This window comes from Mustela erminea, chromosome 14 (genome assembly GCF_009829155.1).
Source record: "Mustela erminea isolate mMusErm1 chromosome 14, mMusErm1.Pri, whole genome shotgun sequence".
NCBI lineage: Eukaryota > Metazoa > Chordata > Mammalia > Carnivora > Mustelidae > Mustela > Mustela erminea.
The window spans coordinates 1,302,833-1,317,579 of record NC_045627.1 but is presented as its reverse complement, the minus strand read 5'-3'; the positions used below and the strand labels follow the sequence as shown (position 1 = coordinate 1,317,579).

Below are 14,747 nucleotides of genomic sequence, written 5' to 3'. Positions count from 1 at the left end.
CCAGGGACTGGGGGAAGGGGAACGGGAGTTAGTGTTTCACGGGCACAGAGTTTCAGTCTGGAAAATGAGAAAGTTCTAGAGATGGATGGAGGGATGGTTCCATGACAGTCCAAGTGTGCTTTGTGCCGCTCGACTGTATGTATAGAAATGGTTAAAATGGTAAATTTTTATGGTATGTGTATCTTGCCATGATTTAAAAAAAAAAAAAAAAAAGTACAATGCTGGAACCCAGTAAATCCCTCAGAGGGAGCAAAGGTCAGGGAACGTTTCTCCCGACTCTGTAGCCGTGCTGGATAAACACACAAGTGGTTCATCTCATCTTTCTTCCGGCAGGTGGGAAGCAGGAAAGCTAAAACGTTTCCATTAGCATCCGCGGCAATTCACACGGCGAAGGAGGCTCTATGACACATTTCGCCATTCCCGTGCCATTCATCTTTGCCTGAACGTGAGCAATTTCTGTTTTGAGAAATCTACTGTCTCGGGTAATGAGGCAGCAGTGGGCAGGGCAGGGGCGGGAGAAGACTGCGCGACGGATGGGGGGGACCTCCCAGACAAGCCAAAATGTTATCGGCGCACCCCCGTCTCCACTCTCTCCCCATCCGTGTCTCTTGGAGGCCTCGCCCCCTTACACAACATTATAATGGAACATGGGAATGACACCACGGTTTCAGAAAGGCCAAAAAAACCCCCCCAAACCTCCCAAAGGACACGTCACCATCTGGAGAACAAGCACTTCCTAGGAAGGACCCCATCCCAGCCAGCCCCAAAGACAGACCTGGGCCTTCCCACCCTGTCCCGCCTCTGTTCTTCACCGTCTGGCATACCCGGCCATCCTGCCTGCTAATCTCATCAACCAGACCGAGAGAAGTAGCCGAGGACACAAGAGAAGAGAATGCAGGAGGGACAATTACTGGGAAAGTCTAATTTTTCAAAACAGAAAGGTTCTCCTGTACCTAGGGGCGGGGGAAAAGATAAAATTCGTCCCCATCAAGTTTTCAAAAAAACAAACAAAAAAATCCACTCTCTTTGAAACAACACTTTGAATATCAGCATCAGAAACAAACTTCAGGGGCTGAACTGGAAAGAATTGGTCTGGACACCTTGGGGCCAAAGGCCTTCCACTCCAGACATGAAATCTGCAAGGAGGGAGGCGAGAACCCAAAGACGTAGCCCCTCTCCAAGCAGGGTGACTGGTGATCCTAATCTGGGAAGAGAGACTGAAAGGCAACAGAAAGACAGAGTTAAAACAACAGAATCAAGGGCCCTCAGAGAGCAGAAGTGTCTCTGTTTCACACAGCAGGAAAATGGAACGGCAAAATAGTCACCATTTTTCTAAGGCCAGACACCTGGGGGTGGTGCTGAGTCCCGAGACCCAGGGATGGGCTCGGGATGCTGTCCTGTTCTTGTGCCCACTCCCTGTGCTTCTCGAAGACCGCTCTCACATTCTAGCTGCTATGCAGCCACTACTTCAGAAATGGCAGAAACGGTGGAAACAGGACATGGGGAGAGCTGGCTCAACGCGCTCAGGAGTTCCCGAACCTTGAGGCTCCTCCTCAACTTCTAGAGAGCAGTCATCCTGGAAGAATGTGTTCACTTGAGAATGCTGAGCTCCCTCTCTGAAGCCAGCGGACTCCTTGGCAGCACGGGGGCAGGGGTGGGGGTTAACAGGACTCTGCCCACGAGTGTGACCACGGCCTCCTCTGCAGGGCACCAGGAAGCCCCACTCTGGGAGCAAAGGAAACAGCACAACCTCCTTCCTTCAGCCGACCAGCAGGGAACTGTAGGACTTGTAAGCTGCCTGTGCTGCAGACCAAGTGCGGTTCCATGGAGGGAGACGGAGGAGTCACAGAGGGACCGGGGGGTTTAGGGAGCTTCCACAGGAGGACTCCCGGCCAGCATGACCTGAGCAAGGTCAAGAGTGGCCTGTGTCACAGCCACACCTGGTCTCCCTGATGACTGATCTCTTCTCCCAGTTCCTAGACCTCCTTCACGGACAGGGTTTCAACTGGAGAACTTGGTGAGGAAATCACAGGTCTCTAAAGGCAAATGTCGGACAGGGCTGCTTATAAATTTGGCAGCTGGTGTTCACCTAGATGGTTCTGCTCCTGCATGGCACTCACAGAGCCCTTCTCGGCTGTGCTCTGGCTCAGGGCGCAGCTTGGTTCATACACATCAAGCCCCATGAATCTACAGCTGGAGCACGTGTGACCGAGCTTCCAACAGGCCCCTGCGTCCAGGCCTCCCTCCGGCCACAGCTACTTGCCTGGCATGTGTTATTGAAATTCCAGATTCTACCCAAAAGCAGGCTGGGCTGAAACAGAAAATCAAGCTAAAACAATGACCTGGGCTTTCGTGGTCATGACTGACCCAAGAGCAGAGGTGTCCAAAGAGGGGAGAGGTCAGACACCTTTCTTGGGTAAAGAAATGGTGGAGATTTTCAAGTATTTTTCCTAATCCCTTTCACTACCATATTTAAAATATGCTTTGGAATGCATTAGTAGATTCGAGTGGTAATATGTGTTTAATCTAGGAGTATTTTAACATAGGCAGTGATCTATACTCAAGTATTTTTTTGCTAATAGGGTGTTTGGTCAAAGAAGCTGCAGCCATTGCCTGGGACGCACCACTGCTTTCTTTACTCCAGCTCCTACATCCGTCAGTGGGTTTTGGGGCCATGCTGGAAGACACAAGACTCCTATATTGAGCTTCGTGCTGCCTCCTCCCACCCATCTGTCTACAACTGCTAGATAGCCAACACCTAGAACACAGGAAGCTACTGAGTTTCTGAGCAACCCACTTTACACGGTGGCAAGTGTGATGAACAGTGGTTCCTTCCAGACCACAAAATTCTGGCAGTGCCCATCATTCCTGTGGAAAATGGGCTTCTTAACCATAGCAAAATAACTTCTAAAGGAAAAACTCACATGTATGCTGATTTGGTGAGAAAAAAAAAAGGTCACAATAAAAACAGATAAAGTCCTTTGGCAAAATAAAAGGACATGGGGCCTTCATCAAGAGTTATCGGTAATGACTCAAAAAAGAGGAGAATCAGTACCTTCCTATCTCTGAAGAAAGTCAACGGTATAACAGCTGAAAGCATGAAAGCCAGGGTCAATACCACCACTGAGCTGATTTTGACGAGGGCGGGACTCTTACTAGTAACGTCTAGGATACGCCCTGAAGATGGCTTCCTCCTCCCTCTCTGTATAGGTCTTAAAATCCACTAGAACACACGTTTCACAGGAAATCTCTCATTAATCCACACAGCAGAAGCATTCATTCATTATGATAAAGAAAACCTTATTAGCTAAGTATTCCATTCAGATGTTCCCCCATTGCGTGGGTAATGCCTGTTTTACATAGGAAGGAACTGTGGCTCAGGCAGCATGACTCACCTAGGACTTGGGGAAGGAGAGAGGAGACCATCCTAACAGACACAACTACTGCGAGCACATACACATTCCCGTCTAGTGCACCTGGGACAATAGGAAGGGTGTAGACAAAGGACAGCCTATACTCCCCCAGGATGAAGCTTATCCAATCTCGGTAAGAAGCATGAATATACAAACTCTTCAGCACCACCAAAGTAAAAATTCCATGAACCAACTTCTGGTTTCTGCTCCAGTGTGTAAAGAGCTTGGAAGTCATCACTCCACCATAATAATAAGCAAAAAGCTGAACACAAGGCTAAAAATGAACAACTCTTCTTAGCTGGCTCAGAGAAGCGAGATCAGAGAGCACCCTGCCACCCCCAAAACTGGAGAGACCAACAGCTGAATACAGAGAATCACAATTTACTGGAGCAACAAGCTCTGGGGAAACCCCGTCTGGGTAATGAAGCCCAAGCTGTAGGGGATGAACAGCTGGAGGTCCTGTGGACGAGCCCAAGAGATAAAGACTCCAGGGGTTTCAGCCACAGGTGGGGGGTCCCATATGTCTGTGTTTTACCTCCAGAAGCTTCACTAGGTTTCTCATTGTGAATACTGCGAGACAGATCCCTTCCAGCTTCCAGCAGGGGGGGGAAAGGCAAAGGAATCATTTTGAAATATGCTAGAGCATTCTGTTTTTTGTTTTTAAATTTACTTATTTGACAGAGAGAGACACAGTGAGAGAGGGAACACAAGCAGGGGGAGTGGGAGAAGGAGAAGCAGGCTTCCTGCTGAGCAGGGAGCCCGATGTAGGGCTTGATCCCAGGACCCTGGGATCATGATCTGAGCCAAAGGCAGATGCCCAATGACTGAGCCACCCAGGCGCCCCCAGAGCATTCTGTTCTTAACAATGCCTGCCCTCAAGGGAAACTATTCTACCACAGCTAACCTACTGGGAGTTTATCAGATCCTAACTAACCTGGGGAAAGGGAAATAGTCAACTTCAGCCTGCCCCTAGCCCTACATGGAGGAAGGGAACTAATCTTTTTTAATCACCTCTAGCCACCTAGTCCCACCTCTGTGGGAGAGAAACTGAGAAGCATTTGTGAAGGTGACAGCCCAGGACACAAACCTATTATAGGAATATCAGTGTCCCCTCTACCCTCTAGAACTTAACACCACATCACTAAAGCCCTATTTCCTGGAGTTCCTTTCACCTAGCACATCATACCCAGTGTTGAAGAAAACCTTACAAGGATAATAAAAAGCTAAAAAAACATAGCTTGAAGAGAGACAAAGCAAGACTCAGATATGGCAGGGATGTTGGAATTATTATACCAGGAATTTAAAACAACCATAATTAGTATGTTAAAAGCTCTCATGGAAAAAGTAGACAACATGGAAGAACAAATGAATAATGTAAACAGAGAGATGAAAATTGTCTTAAAAAATCTTAAAGAATTACTGGAGATCAAAAACACTGCAACAGAAATGAAGAATGGGTCTGATGGACTCATCAGTAAACTAGACACCACTAATGGAAGATTCTTTGAGTCTGAGGATAAGTCAGCAGAAACTTCCAAACGGAAAAGCAAAGATTAAAAAAAAAAAAAAAACCTGAAAAAAATCAGAACAGAGTACCCAAGAAATGGTGGGCAACTACCAAGAGTGTACACACACAGGTAATGGGAATACCAGAATGAAAAGAATGAGAGACAGGAATAAAAGAATTATTCGAAGTGATAATGACTGAGAATTTTCTCAGATTAATGTTAGACACGAAAACACAGCTCTGGGAATCTTACAGAATACCAAGCAGGATAAATAACAAAAACAAACAAATAAACAAACAAACAAAAACACAAAAACAAAAACTATACCTAGACATAGCACATTCAGACTGTAGAAAATCAATGATTTTTTAACAACTCTTGAAAGAAGACAGGAGGTGGGGAATAGCTTTAGAGAAACAAAGATTAGAATTCTATCTAACTTCTCATAAACCATGCAAGCAAGAAGAGAGTGGAATGATGTAACTAAGTGCTGAGAGAGAAAAAAAAATGCCAACCTAGAATTCTATACTCTGTGAAAATAATCTTCAAAAGTGAAGGAGAAATAAAGACTTTCCCAGACAACAAAAATTGAGGCAATATGTTGCCAGTAGACCTGTCTTGCAAGAACTATTAAAAGAAGCTCTCCTGAGAGAAGAAAATGGTATAGGGCAGATCTCCATAATGTAAATAAGAACATCAGAGAAGTAATAAGTGATGGTAAAATGACAACTTTAGTTTTCCTACTCTTATTTAGTAGGGAACAATTTGTTCAAAAAAAATAATAGCAACAATGTATTTGATTATGTATGCTTATGTACATGTCTATGTACACATATATATGTGAAATGAAGGACAGCAATGATACAAAGAGCGAGAGGGAAGAATTCTTAATATTTTGTTATAAGATACATTAACTGTGAAGAGGGATAGTGCTATTTGAAATTAGAGTTGGATTCATTGTAAATACATACTGCAAACTCTTGAACAACCACTAAAAGTGAAAAAATAGGAGAGAAAAATGGAATTATAGGGGCGCCTGGGTGGCTCAGTGGGTTAAGCCGCTGCCTTTGGCTCAGGTCATGATCTCAGGGTCCTGGGATCGAGTCCCGCATCGGGCTCTCTGCTTAGCAGGGAGCCTGCTTCCCTCTCTCTCTCTGCCTGCCTCTCCATCTACTTGTGATTTCTCTCTGTCAAATAAATACATAAAAAAAAAAAAAAAGAAAAATGGAATTATATAAAATGCTCAATGAAAGCTACGGAAAGCAGAAGAACGTGAAGACAAAAATAAGAACAAAACAAGGGCAAGTAATAGAAAAGAGTAATAAATATGGTATATATCAAGACAGCTATATTAACAACTACTTTAAATGGCAATAGTCTAAATATACAATTAAAAGACAGTGACTGTCAGAACCGATCAAACAAGACCCAACTGACTATATGTTATCTACAAGAAATCTACTTCCAAAACAGAACGCACTAAACCCAGATGGGTTCTCTGGTGAAATCTATCAAACATTTAAGGAATAAACCATACTAATTCTCTATAATCTCCTTCAAAATATAGATGCAGAGGGAATACTTCCTAATTCATTCTATGAAGCAAGCATTATCCTAACAACAAAGCCAGACAAGGCCATTACAAGAAAATAGCAAACCAGTATCTCTTATGAATATAGATGCAAAAATCAATAAAATATTAGCAAATTAAATCCAACAGTGTATAAAAAGAATTATACCTATTAAGTAGGATCTAACATATGCAAGGCTGGCTCAACATGTGAAAATCAATCAATGTAATCCCCTTGACAAAATCCAACTCATTCATGATAAAAACTCTCCACAGACTAAGAACAGAAAGAAAACTTCTTCAGCTTGATAAAGAACATCTACAAAAAACCTGGAGCTAACTTCATACTTAATGGTGAGAAACTAGAAGCTTTCCTACTGAGATCAGAAATATGGCACCACTTTCCAACACCATTCTAGAAGTCCCAGTTAATGCAATAACAATAAGACAAGGAAACAAAAAAGTATAATACAGATTAAGAAGGAAGATGTTTGCAAATGATTTGACTGTCTAAATAGAAAACCTGAAAGAATAAAAAACTCCTAGAATTAATAAGTAATTACAACAAGGTTGCAAGATACAGGGATATTATACAGAAGTCAATGGTTTTCTTATATATGAACAACGAACAAAGGGAATTTGAAATTAAAAACACAATACCATTTACTTTAGTGCCCCCCCCAAATGTAAATACTTTGGTATATACCTAACAAAACAGGCATAAAACTTATATGAGCAGAACCCTAAATCTGATGATAAAAATAAAAAGAACTTTAAATAAATGGAGAGATTCCATGTTCACGGGTAGGAAGCCTCAATATTGTCAAGATGTCATTCTTACCACCTTGATCATAAATCTGTCATAATCTACATCCCAGAAAGTTATTCTGTGAGTGTCAACAGATTCTAAAGTATATGAGAGGCAACAAACAAACAAACTGAATAACCAACACAACATTAAAGAGAAAGAACAAGGTAGGAGGCCTGATGTTAACCGAATTCAAGAATTACCATAAAGTAATGAAGACAAAGTGGTAACTGGAAAAAGAACAGGGTAATACAGAAATGGAACAGAATTGAGAGTCCAGAAATTGACCCACATAAATAGAGTCACTGATCTTTGGCAAAGGAGCAAAGGCAATACAATGAGGCAAAGACAGTCTTTCCAACAAATGGTGCTGGAACAAGTGCACGACCACAGGCAAGTAATAAATCAATCAATCAGTCAATCAATCAATCAATCAAGACACAAAACTTATACATGGATCACAGACCTAAATATAAAACCAAATTATTATAAAGCATATGAAACATAATATAGGGAAAAAAATCTAGGTGATCTCTGGTATGGTGATGGCTTTTTATATAAAACATCATAGTCGTGATCCATGAAAGAACTGATAGAGCTAACCTTCATTAAAATGAAAGTTATCTGTTTTGGGAAAGGCACTGTTAAGTAAATGAGAAGACATGCCAAAGACTGAGAAAAAATATTTGCAAATGACATATCTGATGGAGGACTATTATCCAAAATATACAAAGAGTGCTTCAAATTCAATAAGAAAATGAGCAATCCACTTAAAAAAATGGTTGAAAGACCTGAATAGATACCTCCCCAAAGAAGATAAACAGAGCATAAATGAATATATTAAAGAACTCAGTATCATAGATCACTAGGGAAATGCAAATTTAAACAATGAGATTCTACTTCCCACCTATTGTAATAGTCCAAATTGAAAACACTGAACACCAAATGCTTCCAAAGATGTGGAGCAACAGGAACTCCTTCACTGCCGGTGGGAATGCAAAATGGTACAGCCACTTTGGAAGACAGTTTGGTAGCTCCTCACGACACTGCACATAGTCTTGCTATATGGCCCAGCAGTCTTACTCCTTGGTATTTAGCCCAATGAACTGAAAACGTACATCTACACCAACACTTGCTGCACACAGCTCTTTACTGCAGTTCTATCCACAACTCCCAGAGCTTAGAAGCAACCGGGAAGTCCTTCAGTAGGTGAATGGATCAACTTTGGTCCAGACAACAGAATACTAGTCAGTGGTAAGAACAAATACACCAATGAGCCACGAAAAGACATGGAGGAAGCTTTGTTACGTATTACTACGTGAGACAAGCTGATCTGAAAAGGCAACATACTGTATGATTCTAAACATATGACATTCTGGAAAAGGCAAAACTATGGAGACAGGAAAACGATCCGTGGTTGTCAGGGACTGTGGGGAGGGAGGGACTAAAGAATCAGAACATGGAGGATGTTTAGGGCAGTGAAGCCATTCCATAGGTTACTAAAATGATGGATTCACATCCCCATACATTTGTTAAAACCCATCGAGTGTACACCATCAAGAGTGAATTGTAATGCGAACTATGGACTCCGGGGGACTGTGACGTGTCAATGCTGGTACCCTGATTGTAGCAGTGGACCATCTGCTAGGATATACTGACAGTGGGGCAGGTGCACCGCATGTATAGGGCCTGAGATATATGGGAATCTCTGTCCTTTATGCACAAGTTTGCTATGAACCGAAAACTGCTCTAAAAACTAGTCTTCTAAAAAAATTTGTGAACTGATATATTATCCTGTGTTTTCTATCTTATTCTGTTTTTTTTTTTTTTTTTTTTTTTAATTTCTTTCAACAAATTCTGGTCATCTCCTAGGAAACTTATTTTACCAGCCACTAATGGGCTGGAAGGAAGACCCCCAAATTGCTATAGGGCAGTGTCTCCAGCGGCCCTATGAAATCCATTCTCTATCCCGCAGGCTCCAGTGGCCACAGTCGGCTCATTCAGTTTCTGAGCAAGAGGACTTCCCAGCCACCAGCCACCAGCCCAGGGGGGGATGGGTTCCTGAGGACAGCTGCAGTACCTGGAGGGAGGGTCTCCATGCTCTGTGCTTTCTCATCCCCGTTGCTGTGATGAAGGTCTTTCTTTTTAATTGGGTCAATTTCATTCCAGTCCTCCTAAGGGGAACAAAGACAGCATATGAGTTGATCAGTTTCTCAAGCATATCTGTATTCACCAGTTCAATCAACAGTAAGTGGGAAGATGTCTATGGGCCCTGGGGATGCAAATGATGAGGGAGAGAGAATTCCCGTCTCCAGGACCTGCATCCCAGGACTTCTCAGACACTGGTGACATGAAGGGACAACAGTATGGGAGTGGCCTTTTCCAAGGAAGGATTTCTACTTCCCTCTTCATTTTAATATTTGCACTGCCTAAGTGTGGGAAGAAAATACTCCGGAAATTCCCAGGGCTCTGTGGATCTGCGAAGGTAGGGAAGGGAGATGGGGAGAGTAGATTAAATAAAATAATTCAATAGTGGTTAAATTAAAGCCATTAAAATCAGGGTAGCTCTCCAGACATCTTAAGATGGTTTAAGGACACCCTAGGACGCAAATTCTCCCTCCAGGCCCCTCGGAGCCCTCCTCTGAGGTTGCTAAATGATTTAATTCCACTGAGCAACAGTGGAGGGAAGAGGAAGGGCCAGCCAAGCTTTTCCTAGGGCTCACTCTAATAAGACTGCCAATAGAACAGAGCTGTAAATTAAGGGTTTAATGTGAAACCAGAATAAGATATAAGCTCTGGCTGAATTTATTCAGCTCATCTGGACCAACAATTTACTCTAATCCATCAACATTAAATCAAACTAAAAAACATCGCCATGACCACAGAGCTAAATATATTTCGCAACCACTTGGAATCCGATTTCGGCAAATCGAGTAAGAAAGCCTTCTGTATATAACCCAGATCAGAAATGTCCCATGGCTAGTCATTTTCCTACCCAGACTTCTGCGAGCCCAGCATTGTCGACTGGGCGTGCCCCCCAGCAGAGGCCACCTGCACCATCCGCAGCGTTAAGCCCTCCCCTGGGGGAGAACAGACCACTTCCAAACAGGTCTGTCCAGCTAGCATTCCTCTGGGCCAGCACGGGCTGCGTGTTGTGCAAAAGCTGACCACCGGAGACATTTTGGCTCTTCAAAATGTAAAGTGAGATCTTCAAGGAGGGCAATCCCTGGGGGCTGGGCCAAATCTGACATTTTCTCCAAATGCAACTTACTCTGCCAATCATCTGCATTTTTACTCAAACGGTACAGTAATCAAAGAGAAACCATGCCTAAGCTTCTCCCTCTTGAAGCCAGCTTTCCCTTCAGCAGCTTCTTTGGGGATACAGCTGGCTTGATCACCATGGAAATGATGGGTGGGGCACCCAGGAGGATGACCCCACTGCAGAAAGAGGGGGCAGGTGAGGAACCCTCATGCCTTGGCAGTCCTAGCCCCACCCAGCCATCACAAGGCCTTTGTCCTTCAGGTGCCCCAATTGCTGGGACTTTTGAAGATTTTACCCTGCATTTTAACAAAGGTATTAAAATGCATCTGTGTCCCAATTCAAGTATTCTTTTGCTGCAAATTTTTTTTCAAAGGTATTCATAAATTGGCTTTTGAGATTATCTGGTTAAAAATAAACTTTCGGTTTACTACCTGCTATGATTTCGCAGCAAGCCTGGCAAACGCATGGGAAGGAGAGAATCTAACCTACAACCTTGACAATATATGGAAACATGGGGATACAAATTCAGTAAGTAATGAAGTAACCAGAGTCACGCTGTGCAGACTTTTAATTAACCATTATTAATTCTTACTTTGCAGCTTGCTTATAGCATTCCGTGGCTAATAACTTTTTTCCCCCACGGGCATTACACTAGCTAATGGATCAAACCATTTAACCTTGTACTTGAACAAAATCGAAAGTGAAAGTTGCTCATGGGGCCAGTGCCTTACTTTCCACGTGTGAGAACCAAGGCACCGGCTATATGGTTCGCAGAATCAACACTGGGGTCAGCCATCCATGCTTCTGTGGAAAGTAAGTGCTTCCTTCTTCCCACAGGCGGGACCGACTAGTCCCCATGCAATACTCCTTAACCTCCCCTCCTGCTGCTGATCCAGCACCCCCACCAAAAAGCCAGAGCGGGAGCCCAGAACGCGCCGAGAGGCTATGTCCCGCGCGGGTGAAATGATGCTGAGCCCCGCTGACAGATCCCTACTGTGCATCATGTGCTCTCGTCCCTGCCACGGCCACCCGGCTGCTTACAAATCCTGTTTCACGAGGGGCATGTGGAGATCAGCAAACCTACACAGCCTGCCCACGGCGGTCACACGGAGAGCGAGAAGCTAAAGTTGGCTTCTTCCCAGTCGGGACTCCATTTAAACCAAGTGACAAGAGCCCGAGTCTCACAATATCACACGACCCCAAGGATACGTTTCTAGGAGGTCTTTCTCAAAGGACTCTTTTACCCTGGACTCCTGAGTCAAGAACTGAGAATGACCATGGTAAGCGCCTGCTCCTAGAGGAGAGTGAGGAGCTAGAGGGAGAAAAGGACCCGCCAAGGCTGCTAAAACTCAGAGTGCTTGGGAGGTGCCGAGCCCCACTCTAGACACTGCACACACCCTGATCTTCCGCACGGTCCTCTGGATAGCCCCATTTTACAGATGAGGAGGTTGAGGCACTGAGAGCTTACGTAGCACAAAGGACACAACAAGGCTAGATTCGAACCTAGGGGATTTAGTATTGGCTCCGTGGTCTCAATCATCTACTGTACTACCTTTAGATAAAACATCTTCCCCCTCTACCAAGCAGACATACACAAGTAAAGCAAAACAACGTATTAACCATGCATCTCACATATGTCTGCTCACTGTAAATGCCTGATCGTTCAGATCACTGACTGGTTCACTGCCTGAGACAGCGGCTGCCTGTGTAGGACCTGCCACCTGTCAACAGCTCACCCTTCCAGACACCTGTCATGTTCCACTCTTTCCCATAACCCTGACCCATGGCCTTTGCTGGATGGAAGACAGTCTCCAGAGACATGGTGGGGACCAGGCGGCTTTACCTTGGCCAATCGTGCCTGATGGGGTGCAGACAAGCATCCAACGATGATGGCACAGGGTCACATACCCTGAAGACTGCGGGGGCAGGGCAAGCTGGGGGTGTCAAGAAGGCTCTGAGAATCCTGTATGCCAGAAGCGACACCTTGGCAGAGATCTGAGGGGGTCAAGAATTGACCTGGTGAGATGAAATGATGGGGGTGGGGGAGATGAAGGTCGTGACAGAGGGAACAGCGTGGAAGATAGAAAACAGACACGGACGCGGCAAGATACTGAGACTTAAGACTTGGTTCCAGAAACATCGCTTTGGCTGTAGTGTAGGGAGCGCATGGAGGGGACAGAAGAGAGGCCAGGGGGCCAGTAGGGCAATGCAGCAAGGGACCGTGGTGAGCTTCTCGGATCTGGGTCCCAGAGATGCGGAGAGGAGGTCAGCACAGCCGTGGGGCAGGGATTGGAAGGGGAGAGCAAGAAGGAAGGAAGGAGTCAGAGCCGCAGGTTTCCTGCATGTTTGGACAGGAGGGTCACTCCTGCTGAGGAACACGAACAAGTGGTGTGGGAGGGGTAAGGAGCGGCGCCGGGAAAGAGGGACGAGTCTGCTTGGGAAATTTGGGGGTTCCTGCGAGATACCAAGAGGTAGCTGGCAAACACAGGAAGACACATGGTTGCAGCTTTGGAAAAGCAGGAGACCACGGAAGCTGCTGGTGAGTGTGAGGGAGCATCCGGGAGGGGTGGGCCGAGTGAGAATGGGGTCCCAGACCGGGGGGCAGGGGATGCCAACACCTTAGGGGCAGGCAGGACACGCGGCGTGTTGGGAAGAGCTGGGACCCGGGAGCTGGAGCCTCGGGGTCTAGCCACGGGGGTCTGAGGAAGCCACCAGCCTCTGTCCACTGGGCCACCGGGCTGAAGGTTGCACAGTTCCTGCTGGCCCTAAGCATTCCTGGGGACCAGATGGAGCCAGCACCTTCTTATACATTCTACCGATCACACATACATTTGGTGTCCGAAAGCACTTGAGGTCCCTGGAGGGCAGGAGGGCTCCTAGGGTGGCAGTGCTCCTGTAAGTTTCCTAACAACAGAGCTGGGAAAAATCGCCCCGCTGCTCGCTCAGACGGATCGGCCCGGCCTCGTCCACTCTGCAGAGGAAGCATTTCCTTAGAGCAACTCTCCGCCATACAGCCACATACACTGGAGGACTTATGTACACCCGCGGAGTCTCGCTTCACAGGGGAACGTGTGGGACGGACACTCGGAGAGGCCTCTCATGCCCAGGCCCGCCGACAGCCAAGACGTGCCACCAACTGATCCGTCTGTCTGTTCCCCGGTAAGAGCAAACGACGCGGTGGCAGACAGGTCCTCTTCCCAGCGGCACAGGTACACTGCTGAGATGAGAGGAGCAATGACGTGAGGGTCGCCGGGTCAGGAGTTGCAGGGGATCCAGAGCCTGCGATCTGGCCACCCTGCTCTGCCCAGGCCGCAGCCCATCTCCACACCGTCCCCTCCCGCCCTCCGTGGGGGGCTGTGACACCGCATGCACAGTGACTAGCCCGCAGACAGCCCATGCTGCTGACCAGCGTGGGCAAGGGTGGGCTGGGTGGTTCTGGCCCCACCCGGGGCGCTGGCCGGGATGTCTGAGCAGAGGCCGGCCGACCCCACCAGCCACCGCGGAGCCGAGGAAGCCGCCACCCCCACCCGACTTTGCCATTTAAAGCACACCACGGGGATGACCTGCAGGGCCTCGCCCGAGGCACGAGACCGTCTGGGCCCTCTTAGTGGGCGTGTGAGCCAGAGTGAGCGCAAACCCAATTTCCTGTCCTCCTACTTACTGACCGACCTGCGCTCGCAGCCTCCTACTACTTGTACTTGAACTCGGTGAGTTCTTGTACAGTCTGCACAAGCTCGAGATGAGCACTTTGCCCGCACTGTTCCTACAAACGTGCCGGACAGACAGGGTCTATTATCGCCTGGAGCACAGATGAAATTAAATCAGGCCGGGAGACGGATCCGATGGAAGGGAAGGGCTGAGCGACGTCTGTTGACCTCCCGCAATTAGAGAGCACGACGGCCAAAATCATCCTTTTCCCAAAAAGATAAAAGAACGAGTTTTAATAAAACGGTGTTCCTTTCAGAAACAGTAGCTCCAATAGGTTGGCTGACTGAGTAGTTACGAAAATTAATTAAGTGTAAATACAGCTTTAGTTATTAAAAGACGGTTCTCCCACCATATTCCCAGTCTGATCGATCTGTGCTTCAAAACAAGAAGAGATAAATACCAAGTGGGCTCGGCTTTTGCCAGAGACAGACGTCAGTGTGCGGAGGTGGGTGAGGAGGCAGAAGGGCCCGAGCAGGGG

General features: G+C 46.2%; 1 protein-coding gene across 2 annotated transcripts in view; it reads right to left on the bottom strand.

Annotated features, from left to right (window-relative positions):
• Positions 1-14,747, bottom strand: part of GALNT2 (polypeptide N-acetylgalactosaminyltransferase 2) — a 177,490-nt gene that overhangs the window by 75,292 nt on the left and 87,451 nt on the right. For both annotated transcript variants that reach the window (XM_032311942.1, XM_032311941.1), the window contains exon 2: positions 9,380-9,473. In XM_032311942.1, the coding sequence (XP_032167833.1) occupies positions 9,380-9,473 (94 nt within the window). The remainder of the gene's footprint in view (positions 1-9,379; positions 9,474-14,747) is intronic.